At 34.9% G+C, this 26,621-nt stretch overlaps 1 protein-coding gene across 6 annotated transcripts in view; it reads left to right on the top strand.

The window, feature by feature from the left end:
• The first annotated feature begins 16,197 nt into the window (after positions 1-16,197).
• Positions 16,198-26,621, top strand: part of LOC121672766 (zinc finger protein 770-like) — a 110,381-nt gene continuing 99,957 nt past the window's right edge. For 4 of the 6 annotated variants that reach the window (XR_006018982.1, XM_042045576.1, XM_042045579.1 and 1 more), the window contains exon 1: positions 16,203-16,478. Coding sequence is in view for 3 of the 6 variants with exons in the window: in XM_042045576.1 (XP_041901510.1) it covers positions 16,287-16,478 (192 nt within the window). In the remaining 3 variants the exon portion in view is untranslated. Of the gene's footprint in view, positions 16,479-23,940; positions 24,033-26,621 lie in introns of those variants that run through there. The other 2 variants (XM_042045572.1, XM_042045573.1) reach the window with 2 other exon arrangements.

Genomic DNA, 26,621 nt, shown 5'->3' with positions numbered 1-26,621 from the left:
CCAATCTACCTGAAGTTTCCATATGTATCCTGAATTTTTGGTATTTCCTCATCAGTGCTTAAGTTTTCAACTCTGATATGTTAATATTATGTATATATGAGTGTTTACTTGTCTCTCTATGTGGTAATACTAAAACTGAAGTTGAAATCATCGATAAATTAGCTTCCTGGTTATGCTACTCCTAGTTTCTCAGTAATTAGACTAATATTAGAACTATGTTTTTAATACAAGGCATATTCTAGCTTTGTGGAATTGCTTCTTTATTCCTCCTGCTCTCTCCTTGGCACCTGTATGTGAAAAGGAAGTATAAGCCAATGTTAATATTGTTGTAGTTTCACATCCAAAATAAGGACTGGTATTGCACAACTGCTCAGGAACTTGGAACACCTTATGCCTTTAATATGGTCTTCTTTTCAATCAAACTGCGTGAACCATTTAATATAAATTTTTATTTACTCTTCTTAACAGCTGTGATAGTGATTCAGTGTGTCTTCTGTGTGAGTGGAAAGAGGACTGTAATGTAAGCTAGAATATTTTTGTTAGGCATTTCATCCACTGAAATTTTCTAAAATAAATTATTTATTTGTTACAATAATTTTTTACTTGTTCATTTCATTTTTTTCTGTAAAAAATAACAATGCAGACAGGTTTATGTTAAGCTGCTTGTTCTGTTATGAACTTGGAATGAGATTATTTGCTTGAACCCCTCTAACTCTGCAGTACAGTATAATAAAAGTCCTGATCTAGCCATTAATCACGCAGCAACTGACAGTAATGCATTCAGCAAAAACACTGGTTACACATTTCTTATACTCACCATCCTCATACAAAACAAGTGGTCTAGTGCAGTTTATACTTGTTTGACTTAAGCCTTTTTGTCCTATAAAATGTCCATAATGTTTTGTGAGCTTTCTACAGACAGCGAAGTTTGAGAAGACTGCCTTCCAATTAAAAGATAATGATCATGAGTTCTGTAATAATCAAGTTTTGTGTCCAAATTAGTTTTCTAGTCTCATTCTGATCTTCAAGAAAGCACCATTTCCCACATGGATGAGACTTGATCTGCATAATAGAAAGTTTTATTCTTCCCAAGAACAGGAGGTTTTATCCCACCTAAAAAAGGTGTGCTGGCCGCAGGCTATTTAGGGTCACAAAGATTTCAGCTAATATAATGAAAATTTCATTGAAAATGTTTATTTGAGTAAATTAGAATGTCACTATTTCAAATGTAAATTTTGAAGCACTGCAGACAAACTGTAGCTTCTTAGAATTAATCAAGTGTCTTTTTGAAACATGAACATACATTACACCATTTCTGTTACAGAAATATTTATATGTGCATGTATTTTAGCTGTGTATATGTATATATTTTATGATCAAAGTTTATAAATCTTGGAGCATGAATTACTGAATTTGCTGTAGCTGTGTATTACTATTAGCTAGCAGTAATAAATGACCAACTCCTTCAAACGTGGCTGGGTTTATAGATGCTACATCCTTTGAGTAATGAGCTGTTCTTTACCTTGACACTTTTCATGTCTTAAATGTTTTTAATCACATACTGCTTATATTACATTGATTATATGAAAGAATGTTGAAGCTTTAATGATCCTTGTTTTGTCAGTGTATGAACTTAGCAGTACCAATCATATGATGTTATTCAGTATGACAGTTACTCAGCTTATACTTCAGGGAAAATATCAAAGCTAATATCTAGTTTGTAGTATAAGTAATCTTTCATGATTACCAGTTAGGATGATTTGGGACTGCCATCACCCCAGTGGCTCCTATATTCAGTTTTTCTGAAGATTTTTTATTTCCATTTGTTAGTCTTTCTACTCTTCAATTGCTAGAACAATAAATGTGAATATTTTTTGCTTCTCAGTCTTACAAATAATAAAATCTAAAATATAGCAGCTCACCTAGATAGCAAAGAAATTGTCCTCTGATACTGTTTATCTGAAAGGAAATGCAGGAGAAGATTGCCGTGACTGCAGATTTATTGGACATTTATATCATATCTGTATGGTTATGCTGGTGTGTAGTGCTTGGCTCTTTCTTGCAATAACTTTAAAGCCAGGGAAGTGACTGTTGGATTGACACGGTGAAAGTAATAGTAATAAAAGAGGGGAAAAGAAGACAACGTGCATTTACAGTTGATATGTTTAAAACTTATACTACCTCCAGGTCATATAGATTTAGAGGGAACATGACTGACCTGACAGTTCCAGAATTTTTGATCAATTACTGCTTAGCTTTCAGTGGAACACTTTCAGACCCACATGACTTAATCCTCATTGACGACACTTCTGTTAAGCTTTATTTCTCTGATTCTCAAAGTGACTGAGATATTACTATTTCTATATAAACAGTGATAAATATGCCAGTAGCACTTCAAGAGCAAATAAAAACAAATTTCTTCTTTCATATCTTCCTTATATGGTTAGGGCTTACAAATTGATATTCATGCACGCAGTCATTAATGACAACATTTGAAGGCTTCTCTGTTAGTTTAGATAGAACTGTATTTTTCAACAAGCAGAAGTGCAAGATATTAAGTGTTGCAGGATCGGATAATAACCAGAAAAATTAAGAATGTTTGCCTATGCCTTTTGTTGGGAATTCTTTGTGTCATTTTCCTACTATTATCAGCCCTTGGTCATTTCTGCTAGATAAATATGTGCAGAAATATGGAAGCGCCACAAGCACTTCTGCTCTCAACTCCTATGTTTTGTGACTTTGCTCAGAGTATGTCTGACTAACCATTTGGCTAAAATGGCAGCACTATCACAGCCATTTCAGCTACTATCACTGTCAATCCCAATGAAACTGAATGGGTGTAATTATGAGATATTTTTAGGAAACATACTTTCCTATGGAAAAGGACCTCTGAGGGCAGTAAATTCTAGGACATAGGAAAGGATGTGCAAGAACAGTACTTTCCATTTTAAATTATATGTTTCAATGTCTAATTAGAAAGTTTCAGTGGTTTCGCTGCTGTCATCTGCTTTGTGTCATAGCAAGGAAAAAGTACATATTTTCATTCACTTTGCTTTTTTTACAGATTTACTCTGTATTTTAATGATATTTACGCTTCACAGAACTAAAGCAAGAAAAATTTTACATCACCTTGTGTGCCTCATATATCGTGGACCAGTTATCCATCTAGAGTTATAAACAATGGTTGCAAACTAGGTTGCAAACAAATTTTGCCTAAGGCATGAACCATAAATTAATGTAATAATCGTCCCCGTAAGAGACAACTTTTTTCCACTGCTCTTTTAAAATAAAAAAGAAAGTAGGTCAGAGAAATTTAGGATATTTTAGAGTACGTACAGTATTGTATTGTTTGCCAGCACCTAATTTACAATTACAGAGCTGCATGAATATTGAAATGATTCAGCTTCCCATTATAAATGTATGTGGCAGTTTGGTTGTTGATCAGTTTATGAAGTTAATGCAAATGAAACTGTCTTCCTGTCAGCATTTGAAATATATAATGCAGTCATGTTGTATATTCAGGGACAGGCCATTGACAGTCAATTAACAAGTTTGATTGGTATGTCAACTCATTCTTTTGAATTGTTAATAGTATGTTAATAGCATTCATTTCTTTGTGCAGTCCCATTTGCAGCTTCACAGTTACAGCTATTTTTTATGATTCTGAGTAACCTAAAATAGTGCCTTAATAATAGATTATTAAACACCTGTCTGGTGTAGCTTAGGGAGGTTTTTCTAGACTGGGAGTTTGCAGTGGATCCCTTTGATATTCAAATCAACAAATGATAGCCTTTTTATTCAAAACGTAAGTTCTTTTGATGGTTAGCTTGTTAAGAAATATTCAGCTCCAGTCTGACCTGATCTGGTTTCCCATGGAAAAGATCTGATGCTGTTTGAAGGTTCATAAATGGAATGCCAATGACAATTTGTTGTTGACGTTTTGCTGCCTCAGCCTTCAGATGCTGCTGGTTGATGTGCCGCTTTAGCTTCACCAAATAATGCTTGCAGGTAAATGATCTTCTGATTGATCAGATAGTTTCAAAGCAAAGAGTTCTCTTCTGTGGTCTGTAGTCATGGTTTTTAGGCTTGGAGGGGTACTTTAAAAGATGCATCAAAGTTGACAGATGAATCTCGAGGCAAGGAATTATGGGAGACAGCAGAATTATGGGAATATTTTTTAGAGAATAACATATTAGCAAGAGTTTTGAAGACCTTCAAAGGTCTATCAAAGCAGCTCCCTATAGCAGATTTATTCCTCCTTTAAAAAAAAATTAAAATTGGTACACTGGTTAACTCTCAATTTCCTGTGTTCGAAAGGTGTTGAGCTGATTTATTGTTCTCTGATGATGTTTTAAAGGGCATATTTCACTATTATCTTGTTCAGCATACAGGGCTTAGTCCTGCAAGGTGCAATATATGCTTTTACTGAAGTCTGCATAAAATCAAAGCATTACATCACCTTACAAGGCCAGGGTATACAGCGAAAAACATTCCTTTACATAAACATCCATGACACCCTGAGTTAGCAATAAAATCAAGAAATAAAAATACCAGTTGGAATAACTATTTTTCTCCACCTTTCTTCATATTACAGGCATTATTCTTTTATACCCTTCTCCATTCCCCATTAGTGCCCTTCCCGATTGTAGCACAGCTATTTTTCTGAAGAATCAGATTAGCTATTAGAAGTTCAAAACATACATCACAGAAACAGTTCATTTCTCTTTGGTTTGAACATTTAATTATTTGCTATCAGCATGTGATAGGTTTTCTGCAAAAACATGTAATTGTTTTTTGTTGGAGAGCTATATGAGTTAACTCACTGAGATCTGAATGTCAGAAACCCTGAGGTTTGGAGTCAAATGCTGTGAGCGGTTACACTGCCAAACATGAACTCTGGAATCACACTGAAAGATGCTGTGTGCTAGCTATACCTCACTGGACTTCGTAACAAATAATCCATGCTAATTGAACATAGGCCAGACTTTTTTTCACAACAGAACCCAGTCTTGTCACAAAACCCTAAAACATGACCTAAAACTGGTAGATGAACGGTCAAGTCGTGCAACTTCAATCTTTATGTCATATAAATAGAATGCAAAATTTATATGACACAATTTCCATCACTGAAGATTTTGGCCTTTTTGCATACTTTTTGAATACTGTGCACTGTTTAGCTGAATATTAGAAGCTCATTCTGTTGGGCTGAACAAGCAAAATATTAGACATTTGCATTGTCATCCAAGGTTATGTTTTCAGTAACATACCTATAATTTCTCTTGACTCAAAAAGCAATATTAGATATTTAAACTGTTCTCAGCATGATTTGTAGACTTTGATAGAGCCTCTGTTTTTGAAGAGATACTCTACTGGTTATTTGTAAAATTCAAATTAACAGTTAAAAGATTTTCTGATAATAATGCCATCAATATTGTTTCTAATTCATCATTTCTGTGCTTAAGTTTTAACTATTATACATCCAAGAGAACTTCTTGATCCCATCTCGTGTTCACATTAGGCTTGTGTAAGCATTTTTATTTTCTTTTTAAAAATGTGGTAAAAATTCCGTCCCCAACATGATTTCTATTTTGTCATCTTGTGTCTTTTGAAGTAGCCTAAATATTTCACAAAAACTGTTCATACAGAGTTATCTGTCTGAATGTTCTGTAGTATAAGGCTTATCTTAAGTATCTTTTATAGTGTTAAATGTTTGTCATTTCAAAAACTATAAGGTAACAATGACCATCTCATAGCAGTTTAGAATGCTTGTAATTTTTGTATAATGTTAGACTATGAAGATAGAAATCCTAATCAGATATGTATCAGTTTTGATATAGTGTTCATTGTAAAGCTTTTGCACATCATAACTAATACTTTTCATCGTAGAGCAGGATCATGCCATCCTGTATTATCCAAGATCATGAATTTATTTAAACAAATTAGAACAGTTCCAGTAGAAGATGTTAAGAGATGTGCTTCCTGGAGTGCCCATTTTCACAACAGCACTGTCATTATCAGGAAAAAAGGAAAATACTAAAAAGAAAATACTGAAGAAGGGATTTGAACCTGGGTCTCGGCAATATTGCAGCTGATTAACCTAATTGCTGGATTATTCTTTGCTGGAGTCTGCCCCTCCGTTCCTCTTATTTAGCCCTTTTTAGTTTCAAAACTTGGCTTTCTATCCATTTTTGTATCAGAGGGCTTGACTCTCCAATTAGTTTTTGCTAGCAAAATAACTACTTTGTTAATAATGCAAACAAAAGGGCTAAGCACATAGTAAATTTGCAGGCACTGATTCTTGAAATTGCTTTGTGATATAAGATGGATGGAAACATGATTACGGCTTGAATGGCACAACATGAGATACGTATTTTATTGGTAATTTTTTACTTACTAATACACTGTCAATATATTGCAATTTCCAGTTCTCAACTTTTATCTTTTTAAACCACTTAGAAAATTCCATGAAAATGAGTACTAAAAGGAACAAGTTGAAGATACACAAAACCAAAAACTACCCCAGAAAAAAAATTAGAAAATGTATAATGCGAGATAGTAACTCCGTACCCAGATGAATATGTATTACTGTATAGAATATAATTTAATACAGTTATAATCTAATTATGAAACAGAATTAAACAGAAAAAAAATTTGTTACAGAAATTCAATTTTTAAATGCAAGTTACCACTTAGTCAAAAGGAAAGTTCTTGTTTTGAAGTGCTGCCGATCTAAGTGAAAGCTCCATAGAAAACTCTGCCTCATTGCATGGTTAGGAATTTAATGATACTTTATATAAGGATGTTGTCCACACTGCAATTCTGATAAAAGGTCAGTATTTAAGCATACAATAGATAAAAAGTTGTGAAAATGGATGAGCGTATTTAGTGTATTTCTGAGATTGTTGTTGTGTTTCACTGATTTCCATTAGTTTTATTTTTTTTTGTTAGGAATCTTTATATTTTAGGATAGTTAATAGCATGCATTAACAAAGGCATTCCTTTCCTCATGCATTTTGTTTCTTGGATTGCACTTCATAAACATTGTAATTCAGATTACATGAGAATGTACAATACATCATCACTGTGGAATTACAAGTTCTTTAAATTTATAGATCAGGTCATATCTTACTGCTCAGAGCACAGAATTCTTGCTGTACTGCTGGATTTAGCAGGATTTTGCAGCTGATACCATGGAGTCCCTAACACCCAAACTCATTTCTTTGTCAATTTTTGTTTAATTGATGATGCGGAAAAGGTAATACGACATTAGTTTGGCCAACAATATTAAGTATATATGTGGATCTTTGTTGAAAGGTTCAGTTTCTGTAAGTATAATCAGAACTTGACTTACAAATTTGCATTGGAAGATGTATCCCTAGAGAAAGATATTCTGCTATTTAAGGAAGTATTATCACTGAAATACGAATAAATAAGTAGAGGATTGTGATAAATACTGTATGTCATGTAGGTTATATATTATATGCTTTACTGTTGTGTGTATTGTACAGGTACATCTAGCTGCACAAACAAATCTCCTTTCATTTCCACTCGGAAATGGTGGATATACTTATTATAAATTGGACTTCTGCACTAAATAATCTTTGTCATACATTACAAACATACATTACAAACATGTCATACATTACAAACATACATACGAGCTGTTTTAATGTTGATTATTGCTTAGGTAGTCATAGATGTAAGTAAAATGCATGTGAGACTAGGTATACATAGAGAATGGGTAAAAGCAAAAAAAAAAAACAAACCAAAACCACACTCTGTGGCTAGAATGAGAACTATTACTTTTAGCTTACTGTAGTTACAGTTAACTTGTTTTTGGTTATCTGGTGCTTGGTTTTATGCAACTGCTTCTTTCCCATCTCCCAGTCATCACAAACCACCTTAAAGTAGCCAGTGACAATCATGAACGGCGTATTTCGCATAAGAATATTAAGCCAAGTGAAGGCTGGGAACAAAATCTTTTCTGTAAGAATAGAATGTCACGGTGTTAATGTGTTTCATACACTGTGAATTACTGTCGTGTGATGAACAGCTTTCACTTTTCAGTACAGAGTATTTTCTCTGCCTAGCTGTCCCTCTTCTGTTTATAATCACATTAAACTTTTGACAGTTGGCATGAATAAGGATTGTAGACAGGTAGGAAAGGGAAAAAAACCAACACACTCTTTATAGGATTTTATGACTGCAGTCTTGATTCTCCTTGGATGCTGAATTCCACAACAGATCAGCAGCCGTAAGCAGCAGCACCCTTATTGTTAATAGAAACTTAAATCTAGAAAATTCTACTGTGCTTTCTTGGACTGCTTTATCACTGCAGTGATAGTTGAACTGGTGATTTAGTTTACTGTAAGTGGACATTGTCAGCAGAAGCTTCAGTTAATGTGGGAAGGTTATTGCAAGATTCCTTTCTAAGTATGCATGTTTAAGGATAGAAGTAGAAGAGACAAAGTCTGTAATACAAACACGTATCACATCACTTGATCTTTTGTCTTTTCTTCCTTTAGATAGTGTGTGTATGAATACAGTTACCTTATAACCTGTCTCCTTTATGTGCTATTCAGTTCCCTAGAACTGTTAAGAGTAGAGAAAAATGTAGAAATCGAGGAGGGAAGATTGTCTTGTGAACATGCCAGCTATATCTTTCTCTGGTGATACTTTTTAAAGCTATTATGAAAACAAATTTAGGATTAAATAGTAAAACCACAAGTGAACTGTGTGGGAACCCCAAATAAATACTTAGGTAACCTCATGTAAGTTGTAGACAATTTCCACTTTGCAGAAGAGAGTAAAAACAGGGGGGTTTTAAGTTTTACATCTTTACCCTGGCAGATTAAGATGCTTATCATAATTTGAATGCTGCTATGCTGAGCCATAAACTGGAAAACAGTGTTAGTGATCAAATCTAAAAACTTCTGGTAAAAAGGACTTCATTAGCTCTGAAGAATCATCTGAAGCTTTGATATCACCTTTCTTTTACAGACTTCCTTTTGAAATATGGAAACCATATCATACTTTTTTGTAAAGGTTATGATACCAGTTTGGGGATTTTTAACAAATTTTAGTCTTTGATTAGACCAATGTCAGAACAGAGACTGCATCTTCTTTTGTCCTATACTGAATGTGTGTCTAGTAAAAAGCAGTTATGTTTTAATATAAACTGTTCAGCAGTTCTTCAGTCAAGTTTTCTCCCTTGTTCTGAATATCTGTATTTCAAAATATTTTTGCCATATGTTCTGGCATGAGTTTTCATTTTTCCTAAGCTGTCTTGTTTTCTTATTTGCTGCCTTTATTTCAAACCTATCTGAGTCCATTTTTATTATTTCTACTGGTGCACATTCCAATTTAGTATCCTCTGTGGGTTTCATTATCATGCTGTTAATCCCTTCTTCCAGTGACTTAATGAAGATGTTAAACAAAATCAAGCCTAATACCAATCCCTGCGGCACCCCACTTCAGTTACATTGGCATTTTCATTACTCTCTCCTTACAGACTATCAGCTAGTTAACAGCATTTATAATTAGGAGAGTTAAAAAATAATTTCCAGATATGCCTTATCAGATATTTTAAGAATCCATATGAATTATAACTATTATCCTCTATTATCTCTGCATATAATTCACTAAAAAACATAATCACCTGCAGTGGATATAATGTGCATTTTCTAAAAATGTGGTATCCATTGCTCAAGAGTTCATGTCTATGTTGAGTCCTTTCCCTCACTTTACACTGTTGGATACTAGTCTTTCCTACCTTGTTTGTCTGGACCCTGACAAGGCCTTTAGTTTTTCTAGTAAATACCAATTTAAGTGTATCATTCCCCATCCCAACCCCAATTGTTAGGAACAGACTCATCTGAGTACATTTTTAAAAAATTTGTTTTGTTTGGCTTCTTTATTTGAAGTGATATGAATAATAAATGAGGAAGTGTTAATCAGTCTGGAGGTTTTACTCCATTTTTTAGATAAGGTATGTTCATAAAGCTGAGTGTTCTGCAATTTTTCACAGTTGGCAGATTTGCTAATGTGGTTGTGTGAGAACTTGTGATTTTTTTCAAAAGCTTGAGAGGAATGGTAGGCTTTGTAAAAGGTGGCAGATTAATAGTCATGAAGACTAGAATTCCACTGTCCCAAGGAAGAAATGCATCAAAGATTAATACTCTTGTTAGCTTGCTCATTTTAAAGGAGGAAGACTGCTCTTTTTATATTTAGGAAAAAGCACCCTTCTAAATGTGGAGAACAGTTTATCATCTATGGCATTAAGTCTTTGAGCTGTCTTCTGTAATTTTCCATGAAGGAAAAATATATACCATGGGCACTAGTACAGCACATGGGCCAAAATATGCGTATTGAGTAAAGAATATTTTTACCTCAATTTTGTTCATTTCCTCTCTCTCTAGTGGAGATTCCAAGTTGACTAAAACAAGAGTCATGGAGAAGATTTCAGACTAGCTGTCTATCATGTCCACATGGATGTATTAGATGGCAAGGCTTTTTCACCCACCTTTATTGGAATCTTTCTAGATGTTTATAACTACAGGTTCTGACTTTAAAAGCTGCATTTATTTTTGATTTATGTCTAATACTCCCTTGGAATACGAATGACAGTTTTTGAGGTGGGTTTTCTTAGTGAAAATTTCAGTTTTTCAGTCTTTGTCTTCTGTAAATCAGAAGTGTGTGGGTTTTATTTCTGTCAGTTGTAGAGCAGAATAAAATAGATTTGACATTGATCAAGATTTAAAAACAACCAACACATTTCCAAAAGTATGTATGCAAATATTACAATTTTCTGTGATAGGTTAGAACAGTTTTTAAAAGATTATTTTCAAGCTAAGACTTTGATCTCACCTTCTCTTAAGTTTTTGACCTGATCGTCCCTCTCAGGTCTGTGCATTTAGCATTTTGTTAAACTTCAAGGTACTACAGACCTTCAGGAATGTATTAGATTAGATTGCCTGCTGTAAATCCAGCACTGTCAAACAGCTCATTTTGAGTTACTCGATTTTTAGACGATTGCAGAGGTGTTTACAATTGGGAAGTATAGAGTATGTTTAGGAGATATTCATTATGTTGGTTTAGAATTCATAACAGTATTGTGGCTTCTTCAGATGCACTGTTGAGTTTAAAGAACTGCCAGGTTTTGTGCTGCTCAGTGTTTGTGTACTGTGTGACATGATACTTCTCTTTGGTATCATTTAAATTAGGAAATGCACAAAAGTTTTAGGTGTGTTGCTAGTGTTATGACACTGTGTTCAATGTCAAATATGACTGTGTGGGATGATGCATCTTAATTTTCCTGATCTGCAGAGGAAAAAAAAATACAACCTAGGTTGGCATCCATGAAATTGCAGTACTATTTCACTTCTTGTTAAAAAAAATGTTCTATGAATTTTCAACCCACAAATATTTAAGTTCAAAGACAAAAATTTAAAACACACATTGATAAAATAAACCTTAATAGTGAAGAGCAATACAAAATGATGAGTGTTTTGTAGTCTTGTAACTTAGGAGATCAGATACATATTGAAACATCTATCCCAAAATAAGAACTAGCAAAATGGAGTCACAGCATCTGAAAACTAAATTATAAAACCCTAAAAACTGTGGAAATATTACAGGTAGTTCAATAAAATAGCCATAGTATTCTGTTGATTAATTTGTATTGATTAATTATACTTTCTTGACCTAACTAGGAAAAAAGATTATTTTATTCAAAGGGAAGTTCTGAAGTTTTGAGTATGATGTGAAAACATTTGACTAAGCTATATGTGGAGTCTTAGTAATGTCGGGTTTTTTTGGTCAAAGGTAAGAATAACGTTTTTGGTCAAAGGTAACAATAATAATATTATTAATAATAATGATTTAGGAATATATCCTTCATCTTTTAGCTACTGACAACTGCACATTTTTTCTCGGAAGAAAACCTGTATCAAACTGAACTATGTGTTATGAACTCAATCCTGGAATTTGTAGACTACAGTTTTGTAACAGTTCAAGAAAAAACATGTGAATTATATTAAAAGTTGGGTGTATTTGAATCATGTTAGATACAATTTGTTTTCATAGTGTGAACTCAAAGCTTTTCAATTACTGTTGTCTAAACAATGCCTTTAAAACTTTATTCATATAGTCAGTTGAATGAAAGATTTCACATTGCAAAAAGCAATTTTGCCATCATTATCTAAAATAAGAGGGCCCTAGGAAGAAAGGATTATCATATATTGAATAAAAAGTTCACCACCTTGCAGCTTTAATCCCGTTAGAAAAGATTATTTCTATCTAACTTAATCAGCCAGAGGTCTTTATTGCCTCAAGTATTAATTGATTTAGGTCTTCATTAAGGTCAGAGGTACCCGTGGCTGACCAGAGGCAGCCTATTAGTGTGTTGTCAGTTCTGCTTATTTACATTGACTGAGCCTAATGGTGGGCTGTGTCACTGTTAGGTCAGGGGGTCACTGAACCTTTCGTGCATCCTGACCTGTTAAAGGGCAGCAGTCACTCAGACACCAAACTGCATTCATAACAAAGATTTGGCTGATTGCATATTGACTCCGTCCTTCCAAGAAACATGTGTTTGTGGTGCAACTATTAGCATTTGCCAAAGTATCTGTGGGTGAATGTTTGAGATCCCTCTGTTAGAAGTTTCCAGCAATTTTTATATTGTCAGTTAATCACTAGCAAGTCTTAATAATACCAGAAGGAACAGTTTCATAAACTTTCTGTGTTGCTCTTGGCCTTTAATTGAAAAAGAAACAAGTCAGTGCATATCTATAGGTATCCTATTGCTTCTGTTTCTTTCTAGGCAACAATAATTGCAGCTTTCTAATTAGCATCTTAAGTTAGACCTTATGTTAAGTCTGGTTTTGTCACTGTTTCTTTTCCTGATACATACATATACATATATATGTGTGTACCGGAGATATGTTGTGGTTTTGGTAACTTAGAATACTTTTAAAAACTTTTTCATGGGATAGGACAGTTTGAAGTGGCACCGAGTCAGTTCTTCTCGCTGTTCCGTTCCATGATACCATAGATGCTTTCCTTCTGTTTTCCTAATAAGTGAAAGCACCTTAGAAAAACAAAAGCTGCTATACAGTCTTGCATTGGTATAAGCTGTGCCCTAGGTCTGAATTATACTTACCCCTGCAAGACAGCTACACTGTGAAAACTAGTAATTCTCGAATAATCTCTTAGCTTTCTACCCATGAGAGCACGCATTGCATCCTCTGAGGTGCTGGTTGTCCACTGAACTCCCCTGATTATTTACAGTTGTGCCAACTGAGCAAAACAGCTGCTAAACTATTATGTTAACTTATAAGGACTCACCTTCCATTTAACTTGCAATGATACAAATGAAAATAAAAAGGGAAGAAATGTGGAATCACATGAGGCCCCATTTATAACCTGCTTACTGCCATGAAACTATATTGAAAATAAATTTGTACAAGTGAGCATCTCAGCAGTATGAAGCTTGAGTTTTCTGGGTTTTCTTTGGTTCAAGTCTTTATTGAAATTTTAGCACTGGAAATATGTGTATGGTCTGCAGTGAAAATCAAATCACCAGTGAGACATCCACTATATACATACGGGTCCTTTAGGGATCAATGTAGATCTTTTGTATTACAGTTTTGTTTCTATGCTGAGCTGTGTAACGCAAGTCCTCTAGGCTCGATACACTGTGAATCTATACCCTCAAAGATCTTCTGTTATCCTCCTAAATGCTCCAAAAGATAAACTGTTGCAAGGTTCTAGCAGGGTTTTGCAGAACACTTTCACAACACAAGTACTGACACCATACATTGTGACAGCTCCTCTTGTAAGATTTCAGTACTGTGAACAAGATAGTATGATGACTTCCCTGTTTTAAATGCCTTTTACTCTGCTAAAATTTTTCTGTATAATGCTTCAAATATTCCAGAGACAACGTCTTGAAATCTGCTAAAACAGTGTTTGTACTGGTTTGCTGCTTTGTCCTTGCTGATTATTTATGCTTGCTTTTTATGACCGAGTCACTGGGAAAGAGAAAAGAGACGCCCCTCCTCCTTCCCTTATTCTAAATTATGTCCCCCTGAAATACAGTTGCTGCAAATCTGTGGCCATTTTTTTATGCTTTTCCCCTCTTTTCCCCTTGCATCCACCCTTCCATAACATGGTGGCTTGTTGGGAACACTGTTTTTCTATTAATTGCATCTTAAGATACAAACAAGTATGTTAGGAACAGAGGGATTTTTTCAATTGATTTTTTTAAAAACTCTGCAAAATTCCCACTGAATCTTAGCCAAAAGTGGTGCCAATTTTGCTCAAATCCTTCAGAGATTTTTTTATGACCTTGCTTTTGACCAGTGGAGTTAATTGTATCAGAACTGTCCAGAATACTTTAAGAAAGTGCTATCTTGGTCTGTATTTCAAAACACTGACAGATATTTTATCGTTAATTAGTATTCATATTATGTCTCAAACAATCTGTTCAAGAATAGGGGAAGTGAACTGGTTGAACAGCTCTTCTGTCTACCTAATAATTAACATGGGTGATGCATGGAAAACCAGCAGCTCAACAGGGGAAAAAAAGGAAGAAAACCATCAGTGTGATTTTTTTTCTGTAGAAGTATAAACTACCTGCATTGGAGTTTTTGACTAATGCATGAATTTCACTTTGCAGAGGTGAAAATGAATGGTTTGCTTTAAAAACAAACCTGTGCCCCTCTGAATCATATCTTTCTGAATTTGTTTCTCATCTTGTCAGTATGCCACTTGGTAGCTGGCTGGACTCCCTTCTTTAGTGGCACATATTTTAAAATAGCGCTGTAAAAAAAAAAAAAAAGACCATTTGTTCCTATAAACCAAAATATTGCTTTCATATATTTTTTCCAAATTCAGGATTATATATAGCATTATCAAACAATATTTCAGGTATTTTAAACCATTTAAATAGTTGATGTGTGTCAGTTGATATATTGTTTCCTCTCTGCCTCCTCCCCCTCTTCAGCTGCTAATCATAGAACTTGTATGCCAAATTGTGTAAGATACTCTTCCAATAGTTACATGTGTGAGTCTTTTGTGAGACACAGACAGTTATGAGGACAGATTTGGAGTTGCATATGGGTCTGTCACATGGTTTGATTGCCATGTCTTCTAGGACACAGATTTCTTTTCTAATTATTCTTAATTCTGAGGAGTTTTTACAGTTTATACAGTAAGTTCTGCAAAATTCTTCTGAAAGATTTCTTTCACAGTCCATTTTCTCTGTCTTTACTCCTAGCAAAATTCTTCCTGTGCTGACTTCAAAGCTGCTTACGCCCACCTTACTTCCCACTTCTATACTTAGTTTTCTTTTGATAGTGAATAAAATTTACTGTTTCACTGATTAGGAAATGCACAGACGTTCTAGAGAAGTGCAGCATAAGATGATGAAAAGTTTTCATATTTACATTAAGATTTTATAAAAAAGTCTTTGAGATGTCTGAATAATAAGGATAAATGTTTCCTTTGCTGGCTGCTGTTAAAAAAAGTAGGTCTTCAGAGTGTTGCCAGGAAGATTTTGGAAAATAAGCCCAAAGTAACTGCATTGCAGTAGTAAATCTGGCCACCCATTTAATTCCATTTTCAAAAGGTGACCCATCTCTTTGTTCAAGTAGAATTCTTTAGCATTTTATTTTCAGACTGCAATTTGCTTTTACCTTCTGGTGGAATATCATCCCGTTTTGTTCATACACAGTCATTTAGGTGTTCTGCAAGTACATTTTTTACAGTATTTTTAAATTAGTTTACTAAAGATGTTACAGATACGTACTGATACTTTCTTATATGGTTTTATATAAAACAAAGCTCAAGACATAGAAGATTAAAAAATAGCATTGAACCAAAGATAATGTGCATCACCACTCATAAGAAAAGAAAACAAGAACATATTTAACCATGTTGGGGCATCAATGTGATCCAGCAGCTGTAACAGTCCAGAACATCAGATTGTTGTTTTGAGCTGACACATACATCCATGCATTAACTGTTGGGTTACAGTTTATTGTAGTGCTGTGTTTCTGTGTTGTAGTTAAATCCCTATAAAAAATTATCCTTAGACTGGCATGTTTGCTCCATTTGTGACAAATGATGGCAAAGAACAGTACTACTGAAGGAAACTAGCTGGAGGAGAGAAAGGTGCTTCCCTTGTCTTCTGTAAATTCCCGGAATCTTATTTACTTGGTTTGATTCTCTCCTAGGTTGGCGATATTCTCTACTGTGCTGGACAGATTGCTCTGGTACCTTGCACAATGCAGCTTGTTAGCGGTGGCATACACAGAGAGGCTGGAGTTTCCCTCCGTCATGTTGAGCGAGTTCTTCAAGCTATGAGCCAGAAGACTGCACTCCACCACATCATCACAGCCAGCTGCTACGTAACTGACAGCAAGAGCATTCCTATTGCTCGCTCCATGTGGCAGAAGAAATTAAGGGAATGCAAAAAGGTAGCTGCCATATCAATTTTCTTCTTTCTGCGTTGTCTTTTTTTCTCTCTAAGTCTTGCAGTAATATCAGAATTTTCTTAGTACATTTCAGAGGGGTTCAAGTAAATGTTTGGTTGAGCTGTTATATTCTGGCTCGTAAGTGGTTGTGCACAACTGAGAAAGAAAATTGCTTAATAGAAAGTTATATTCACCACTAACTTTGTCTTAATTCCCCAAAGTGTTGTGTTAAAGAACTCTCAAAGAACAGTCAATTTCTCTACCAAAATGTGAACAATACCTCATTTGAATTACTTCTGTCCATATATTTTTGCATAATGAGAAATGGGTATTTTACTTCAACTTTTTGTGAGTTGTTCTGTTGAGGATCTTTTCCCCACTTTCTTACAAATAATACTGTTATGATAACTGAGTTTAGCAATCTACTGCTCATTATTGTTTTATATTCAGCTGGACTTCTAAGACCAGCTGGACTTCTAAGACCATATCTGGACATGCCTGTCTATTGATTAACACTAACAACATAATAATTTGCACAATGATTTATAATGATGCCACAATAATTTCTAATTTGTATGTGCCCCTTTTCTTAAATAGCCATGGAACACCCAGACAGCCTTAAAAGGTAGCGGATGCAAATCTTGTAAATAAAATGTAACTTCTCCCCAAATGCTTAAAAACCAAATGCATAATTGCTGTATAATTTAATATAGCCTAATTATGTTTTCTTGGGGCTTAGAAGCATAGAATATGTTAATATTTTCACAGAAGAAGGAAAAAACACCTGAAACTTTCCTTCTAGTTGCCTTTGCTTCCAGGCTCTGCACCAGGCAAGTGTCTTTCTGAGTAAAGATGTAGATTTTGCTTACATGCTTACACATCTCAACTTGATTTACTAATAAAAAACACTCTAAAATAGTTTTTATTACTTCTTCAAGACCAGATTCAGATCCAGTATTGAATCTAAATTCAGTTCAGTTTTTGAAATTAAATTCCGATTTTTGTTCCGTGACCAACTGGTAACATACCACTAACCCTATCTGCTTTCTGATTTGCAATATATAACATTGGAAGACAGATTGGTGGTATTTGCCAGTTCTTTGAAACTTATCCTTTTTCCATATACAGTCTTTTAGGTCTTCCATAGTTATTATGCATACCAGCTACTCTTTATTTCTTCCACTTACTAAGATGACTAGGCAGTACTGGCTTTTTTTTTTTCTTTTTTTTAGCTACCTGAAAAATATTGATTAAGTTGCTTATGTTTGAGCTATCACTAATATCTATTCCATGTCACTTCTTTATTGGTCAAGCCATAGCTTAAAAAATGGATTGTTGCCTGCACGTACTCCTGTGAAGTGATAGCTGCCTGACAGTTTTCAGAAATCTTTAAGAAAAACATCCTGCAATCAGGCATCAGGCAATCCTGTAGGATGTTCATCAGTCTTATGCTGTGCTTATCAGATCATAATTCAGTAATGACAGTATCAGAAAGTGAAAAAAAATATTAGATAAAGTAATGTGTGCCACAACACCGTCTAAAAATGCTTTGGATAAAACCTAAATATAAATGGGAGTGAGATGTTATCAGCAGCTGCATATTCCTGTTTCTATCATTTTGTCAATAGGAGGATCAGACAGAGGAATTCAATTTCTCCTCAGGATATGCATATTTTTTGATTAGTAGGGGTTTATCTACAAAGTAAAACAGAGAAAAATACTTATCAAATACTTCTGTTACAAGGAACTAGAGGAGGGAATTACCCTGCCCTGAAAATACAATTGTCCTGTTAATGAAAATAGAGATTTTGTGTTGAAAACGATAAATTGTACAACAGTTGTACTTCTGGTTCAGTATCATTGAAAACAGGTAATGTAGCTTCTACTTTGGAATGGCCTTCCAGCTTCTGTAAGACACTGCCTTGCTCTGTGGAAGACAGAATATGGTAGCCTTACTCTGAAGGCATGTTTCTCACCTGTGTGGTTTTGTTGATGTTTTGTATCCCAGTGCTACTACAGACAGTTCTGTTGAATACCATGACATGAAATAATGGTCTGTTTTTGCCAAGTAAACTAAGTCAGCCAGGCCAAAAGTATTTTATTATTCTTTAACTTTATTTTAAGGAGTGGCCAAAGGCCTGAACCAGTAGCAACCTATAGATTATTTAATAAGAACAAATGGTTTCTCAGTTGAAATTGTTCTCCTTCTGTCATCCATCAAAAAAGGAGTTTGTTTGTGCAAATAAAACAGTTCAGCTCAGAACTCATTTTTTTAAGCTATACATCATAAAGCATAGAATTAATTATGTTTTAAAAATGGGATTTAGACTCTGTATTTCTATTTGTTGAATGTTCTGTATGTAATAGCAAAGCGATGGTATATTAAGATAATTTTATTTAAAATGGTGACTAAATCATATGCATCAGAACTGCCAAAGGTGTTTTTCTTTAGAGCATGAGAAATTTAGCATTCTGTCATGTGGTGATACCTGGTAAATATCTTCTACATAAATAATACTGTTCAGCAACTTCCCTTGAATCCTTCTACATGTTTGATGGCAGTAGTCAGTAAAGCACAAAAGGGATTATATAAATTGTTTAGGACACCAATATATTGGACCTAACAGCACATAATATAAAGAGAAGTATGAGAATTGTTCTCTGGATATGTTTGTATAGCACAAAAGGTTTACTTCTAAGAGCTGGATGTGGACATGCAGTTGCTCAAAGCTTCGTTTGAGATAAGGCCACAGGGTCAGACACACTTAGCTGGACTTTAGAAGACTTCTTGTAATATTGCCAGTGACAACTGTCTTTTAGGAACTTCTTGAGTTACAAAGAGAAAGATCAATTATATTTAAATTTAAATATTTTTAAAAATCTAGATAAATTATAAAAGTATATTTCAGAAGAATCTATTTTTTTCAGAGGCAATATTTCATATACTATTAACTAGAGAAGTGGTTCTAGTGAGCATCGAGGATGGGAGGGGATTGTAAGAGAGGGAGCAAACAGTAACAGTAAGCAGGCTGGACCCCCTAGCAACTTCTAACTTGTTTCAGTCACTCAGCCTCTGGTCCCTTCCTTATTCAAGCATCATTCCTTCCCCACACAACTCCTTTCTACTCCTGTCATCCTGATTTCCCTCACTCCTTATGGCAGCCCGGTATCTGCGCTCCCAGCACCATTCCTGCAGCCTCAACCCTACAGTATAACCCCCTGAGCTTCCCTGAGCTCCAGTTACCCACAGTCATCAAGGGTTGTGTCCTTAGAGCTGGAATGCAGGCCCTGTTCCTCTCTCCTCTTCCTTCATATGTCCCTTTGAATTGCAACATCACTGGAAAAGCCATTTGGGGTGACAGAGCAAACAGAAATCTGGTGAAGGGATGTAAGGTTGTAGTAGAAAGAAAAAAAAAAATAGTGGGGAGGGAAGGATAAGAAAGTAGCCCCACCAAGGGTTCACTCAAAAGAACAACACTTAACTCACTGGGCTAAGGATCTTTGGATCAACATTTTGAATGTCCACAAGAGAGATTACCTTTGTTAAAACTAAAAGGTATTGTAAAAACTGAGATCTAGAGTGAAGGAGCTGAAGTTAGCATTTAATTCTGTAGGCAGATAAAACTGCATTTTTGTTGCTGGAGAAATTAAAATGTAGATAAGGGAAACAGTGGTTAAAATAAAAAACAAAAACAAAAACAACAAACCAGAAAAACAGGGGCTGCAAAAATAGCATAAAGACAATTATGCAAATGAATAATCAAACCCAAAACCTAGGAGTTGCAGACTTACTGGAATTAGCAAATACAAGTGCTAGCCATCATCAGCTTTCTTCCACCCTATTTTTAAGTTACATTCCTTCCACAGTTTCTTTGTGATTGCCAGGCATACTTAGTGATATTTGGATACTCTGGAGGAGATAAGTTTAGGGACCTTCTCTAGCATACCTAGTAGCAGTTGTGTGCTAGAACAATTTCTGTCTAATCCAGTAGTTAGCATTTAGGGGGTTTTTGGGCTTTGTGTCTTCTTGGGGCTTTTTTTAAGTAGCCAAAAAAAAAAAAGAAATAAGCTTATAGCATTGGTAAAACTTTCTGGAAGAAGAACTGACAGTTTTCCAATTAAGTCTCATCTTGTGTTTTTCTTTACTTCACATCTTTTAATGACAGTGTCATGTAATATGATGATTTTATAAGCGGTTTTGCTAACTCATTCAGCAGAGTAATCAATAGAAAAAAATAAGCCAGATGGGTTGTAGTCCATTTGTATTGGGTGGGACAGATGGCATTATTGATAGATGGAAATATTCCAAATAATTATTGTATAATGATATAACAGTGACTGTGCCTGCAAAATTTTATTAATTTACTTTGTGAATGTATTTTATTCAGTAGGGCTTGAGTTGTACCATTTAGACAGTACTCCCACTATATTTAGTTGGGACCTGAGTCTACACCCTAACTTCTCCTTCCCCTGCCCATGGGTTTTCCATGCAGAGACATCCCTGTAGTATTTTGTTAGACTATTTCAAGTGGTGGATTGTACTTCTGTCTGTACAGCAGACTCCTCTAGGCTGAGATGGGCAAGATCATGGTTACATTTTTTTTCTACCTCTGAATGCTTGTTTTTTGCTTTCTTTTGTTATCCTTGCCGATACAAAGAAGAAATGTGGCGTGCTGTCTCAAGATTTCAGGCATTCCAGCTTGCTTAACTGCTGTGGGTTTTTTTTTTTACATCTTGCTGATCCCTAGCAAGACTTGGTATAGCTAGATCAATAAAATACCTAAATCCTGATAAACTGTGGAAAAAATACTCATTGAGACTGTTGCTATTCAATTGTATATGCCATGGAAAAGTACTGTGAATTAATTCTTTCTGTGAGATAAGAGCATGTTAACTTCCTCGCAGAAAAATTTTGAGGCCATTTGCTGCTTTTGAAATACATTTGTTTATAAAAATGTGTGAATGCTAAAAATTAGTTTCAGTTATTTTGGTTGGATGAAATATATACAAACTTGGAGGCAGATTTTCCAGAACTCTCTGAAATGTTATCTCTTACTTCTTTGTTATAAAAAGAAAAAATTATAAGGAAATACTTCAGTGTATTCAGTACACAATGTTTTATCAACAGAAACTTTAGAATTGGTTGTGTTTGTAAGTGAACCCAAAACATCGGTGAAGGGAGATTTTGAGACAATGAAAACAATATATTTTGTTAAGAAGACAGAGTTGCATAGAAAGATAATATTTAATGCAATATCAAGATATATTAATTGCACAAAGGTCATTATATCTTTTTTTCAGCAAGTCATTTTACGCATAGTATTTTTTTTAAATTCTGATATTATAGGTCAGTTCCCCTCTGAGTTATTGTAATAAGCAGCTGCCAATGTATTTTTCATCCTCATTAATGAAAAATCTACTTGATGAAATACTTCCTGTGACAAAAAAAATATATCTTACCACTTTTATAACGCAGGTTGCATTTGGACATTAGTTGGCTGGTACTCTCCCACCAAAAAATTTCTGAGCAAATATAGTGCAAACTTTAAAAGTTCTCCAGCCCATCTTCTTCTGACAGAAGCTTTCTTTTTTATTATGATAAGAATTCAGCATGCGTGGCTGTGATCCCATGATTGTTTCAAATCCAGCAAAGAGTGCTGCAGTTGACTTTCATTCTGTCAGGAATGCCAGTCAGGTTGTTGACAATGTGTGTCTTAATAGTGTGTAATGCAGAAGTGATGGAAAAAAGATTCACAGTGTTTTATCTGATATATATTGTGAATGGGCTCCACACTTATTTCAGCACTTGGGTAACTTGATGCCAAATTTAAAAATCTAAATTTAAACTTTTTGGACCAGATTTACAAACTGTTTAGATGTCAAAAGATGTAAGTGTGCCCGAACTTGGATTTTTTAAAGATACCTAAGAGCAGTCATCTAGGGCACTGGGCCCCTTCCAGGGAGCCCCTGCATCGTACCTTCTTCGACACTCCTTTAAATACCATTGGTGCTTTCATGTATCTCTCCACTTTGCCTTACAAATAATGTACAGGTCCCAAGTTATAAACAAGTTAAATCTTGAACAAGAATCTGTCTAGCTACATGCAGTTGTTTCCTGGAGTAATTAGTGTGTTTTCGTGGCAGTCATTTAGAATGGCATCATGCATCTGTAACAGCAGTCTGTGCATTGTTCAGACATTCCTGTGCTATTTGAAGTATACAGACTGTCATGAATTTAAATAAAATTCATGCATTCTCTAACACTTTATCCTAAAAACAACAGAAGTAGCTTATGCTCAAATAGTGGAACTTGAAGATCATTCTTGCTGCAAAGGATTGGATAAAGTTTTAAGATCCTCTTTTACCTATTGAGAAAATGACTATAAAACTTAAAATGAAATATTAAAAAACCTCCCCAGATTTCTGTGAGAAGATACGTATTTTTTCACCATCCTGAACAGATGTTTCTAAGCCAGTAATATTCAGGTACACTTTTTTGCCTAATTTTTTATATGTATTGGTTAATATCTTTATTTAATACATTGTTAAATTTCCAAAAAGTGTTATAAATTCTGTGTCCTATAGAAAATAGTATAGGTAATGTTAATTTAATTGGTCTTCTTTTACCAGTTTCTTGAACAAAATAGTCAAAATATGAGTAATAGAAGTAAACAAGTATTATAAAGGTAAAAATGACAGATAAGAACACTGCTACATTTACATTGCAGTAAAATCTAATGTAGGTTAATTAATATGATTTGTAATATTACCAGAAGAAAACCATTTTTGTAAACCATTGCTGCCCGCCAGTACCTATGCCTATCAAAATTTCAATAGGAAGAATATGCATGGTTCTGTTTCCCTTTTTTGTCCCATCAGGTTCATAACATTTTTTTTGTTACTAGATGCTATTCGAATGGTCCACAGTTTGATATATTAACCCAGGCTTCTTTTATGGCCCACATTCAGAACACAGAGTACATTAAATCGCTCAGTGCTAGTGGGTCTTTCATCTTGTGCCTAGGGTATTTCATTTCCCCTGTGTTCAGATTAGGCAAAGCTTTTCTATTCATTTGAAGCAACTGTAATGAGAATATTTAACACAGGTCAAATGCAGAGAGTGGAAATCAAGAGGTCCTTAGAAATAGTCTGCCATTTGACGCTGGGCAACAATGGGAGGTGAAAGGTTTGCCACTTGAACTTTTTCTTAAAAGAAGATTATGATATTCTATTTGTAACATTAGTGGAGCCTTAATAACTTTTAAAAAGGAGTATAGTCAACTAAAAGAACATGACTTTAACTGAAGCAATTTTTAGAAATTGAATATATGTGTATAAAAATCATATGATTGCATAATAGTCTAAAGAGTATGCATGAATTCAACTTGTAGAATATAAACAAAAAATATGAACAATAGAAAATAAGAAATGAGAGTATTTCTTCTGTGATTGTTTGTGCAGATATCTACAGATACAATCAAACCCTCAGCTGGTATAGTCAGCATAGCTCTGTGATTTCCATGGACTGATTTACACTGGCTTATTTGCCATTTACAGGTAATATATCCATGTGTTTGAATGTTATTTTCCAGGTAGACAGAGTGAAGAAATGCATGTCAAGTTATTCAGTGTGGTAAACAGCCTGGTTCATCCAGGCTGACTGATTTTCCCCTGCAGCAGTTCCCTTATAAGACTGGTTTTGAGTGATTCTTCATCTCCTTTGCTGAAAACATTAGTTCTGTTTTGAGCCTGTCACTTTTGTGCTAAGCAGGAGTGCATATATGCATCCACTGTTTGCTTAGGCCAGAACCTCTGGTCAAAAGTCTAATGTGTGATGACTGTGAAAGCCATTGCAGAGTTTCATCCCTGAAGCAAGTACCTGTTGTCACTGATTTGTTATACAGGGGAAAAATGCCATTTTGGTTGAAAAGTGATCAAGGTCCTACTTTCAGGAAACTTCCCTATTAAACTGTAGTCCAAATTACACATAGGGAACTTTAAATTCCCACAATGAAGGATAGAATTTCAGGATTTCATCACCTTCAAAATTTCTTTGTTCTCCTTTGGATGAGATAATCCTGTTGATCAGGACTGAAAGAAGAGCCATATTACCACCTCAACCTACATAGAAAGTCTTATTAACAACTAGTCCTTTCTAAAACTGTAGCAAGTTAATCTCTTTCAGGCCACAAACATCCGTTCCAAGTTACTGCTTCTGACAAGTAGTTTGATATTCAATACTAAATAGCTATTCTAGATCTTGGTCTTCTCCAGGGAGGATATTTTAGTTTGTCTCTTCAATGTAAACTCTGTAAAAATCAGAAAACTCAGATCTCAGAAACTAATTAAACTTATATACTGAAAGTCCTTCCCTGTGGCCAATATCCTCTTTGTTGTGATTATGCAGGACTTGGAAGAGCATTCCTGTTGCAGGAAGGAAACTTGCTATTGAATAGTGTACAGGGTCTTCCTGGGTCTTCATAAGAGCCTCTAAGATGCTGTGTTTTGGATTTGTGGCTAACATGCTAATCTTGAACATTTTAAAGGCTTTCAAGGCTTTTTCCCAGTCAGCACCCCAGTGAATAGACTGGGTGTGGGCAAGAGGCAGTCAAGGGGATATCCCATACTGTATGATACCATGCTCAGCCATAAAAACTGGAGAACTTGGTCTTTCAAGGTGGCTATTCCCCAGAGGCTGGCTGGGCATCAGTCTGCTGGTGGAAGGAGGTGAAGGATTGCCTTTGCATTGCTAGTTTCATCATCTCCACCTGCTGTGCTTACCTCAGCCCAAGAGTTCTCTCATGTTTGCTCTTCAAAATGTCTTTCCCACCCTGCTGGGGCTGGAGGGCATGCAAGTGGCTCTGTGGAGAAGAAGCTGCCTGGGGCTCAACACCTCAAGTAGATTCAGCAAATTACCACTGAAGACAAACTCCACAATTAACTAGGAAAATTCATACCTGTCCTTCTCCTTTGTCAAGTTTCAGTCAAAATTAGAGCTCAAATTATCATCTTTTCCTTTTGAAACTGTGCAAGGATCTTGTCTCTATTCAGATACATTAATGATCTTCTACCATCAAAAAATCAAAAGGAGGGAGAAAAAAAGAAATTGACTTGGGAAAACATCTTCATTCTTCCAGTGAACTACTTCTTATTTTATAACTACTTTATTTTATAACTACTATTTTATTGTATGATCCAAGGGATCCTAGTAAATTTCAGTACTTGATTATCCTCATCTCTGGTTCTGTGTGCTGGTCATAATAATAATTTCATCTCCTCTTCTTCCTCCTTTTCTCTGAAGGATATCACATGGTCTTCAAAATTAATAATAGATCTTTAATTTTCTTATTCATAAAAGTCAAAGTAACCCAAAAATTATTTATGCTTTCCTGTACTCCACTTTCAAAAAAGCACATAAGACAGTGTGAAAGTGAGCTATCTTATTTTGAAACCTCTTTAAATTTTTGCATAGCAAAAATGAGCAGTGCTCCCTGGTCAATACCCAGTTACATGCATGGCAGCTAGTAGTGAATAATCACTTTCAGCTTTCTCCCTGTTTTTATTCAGCTTCATTGATGAAAAATAAAAATGCATCCAGCTGACATGATACCTGTTCACTTCTCATCAGTTCTTTGGATGTAACACCATAAACCAGGTGGTAAGACTTGAAATATAACTGATTTTTATCTTGGACATTGTTCAGTGTTAATATTATACAGGTCTTTATGCATCTTACTTATAACCACCTCTGTGGAAACACCCTGGCCATCTTCTGTAGTTAACCAAAATAGTTACTTTTGCATATATATCCATAAATATATATCCAATGAAGATGCGAGTGTGAAAGAGGAAAATGTAACTCTTAGCTGAAGGAAATACTAACTGTCAACCATTTTTAATTAAGATGGTGATTTTGGTAAAGGTTTGTCATAATTTGTCAAATGAGTGTTTGTGTGGAGTTGCAGACAGCAATGCAGTTATTCAGTCTCAGTCTCTCTGTGCATGTTCTGCAGAATTACATGGAGGAGACATATATATATATACAGATTTTTCTCCCTCCCTCCTCTTATACATATATGTGCCTATAGACGTAATATATATACCTTACAAGCATATCCATGAGTATATATTTATATTTTTTTCTTA

The sequence above is a fragment of the Corvus kubaryi genome, unplaced genomic scaffold (assembly GCF_017639235.1).
Source record: "Corvus kubaryi isolate FWS band 111438036 unplaced genomic scaffold, C.kubaryi_AGA036_p1.0 64946, whole genome shotgun sequence".
In the NCBI taxonomy this organism is placed as follows: domain Eukaryota; kingdom Metazoa; phylum Chordata; class Aves; order Passeriformes; family Corvidae; genus Corvus; species Corvus kubaryi.
Note: the sequence above shows the minus strand (reverse complement) of the source record. Positions and strands in the feature narration are given on the sequence as shown.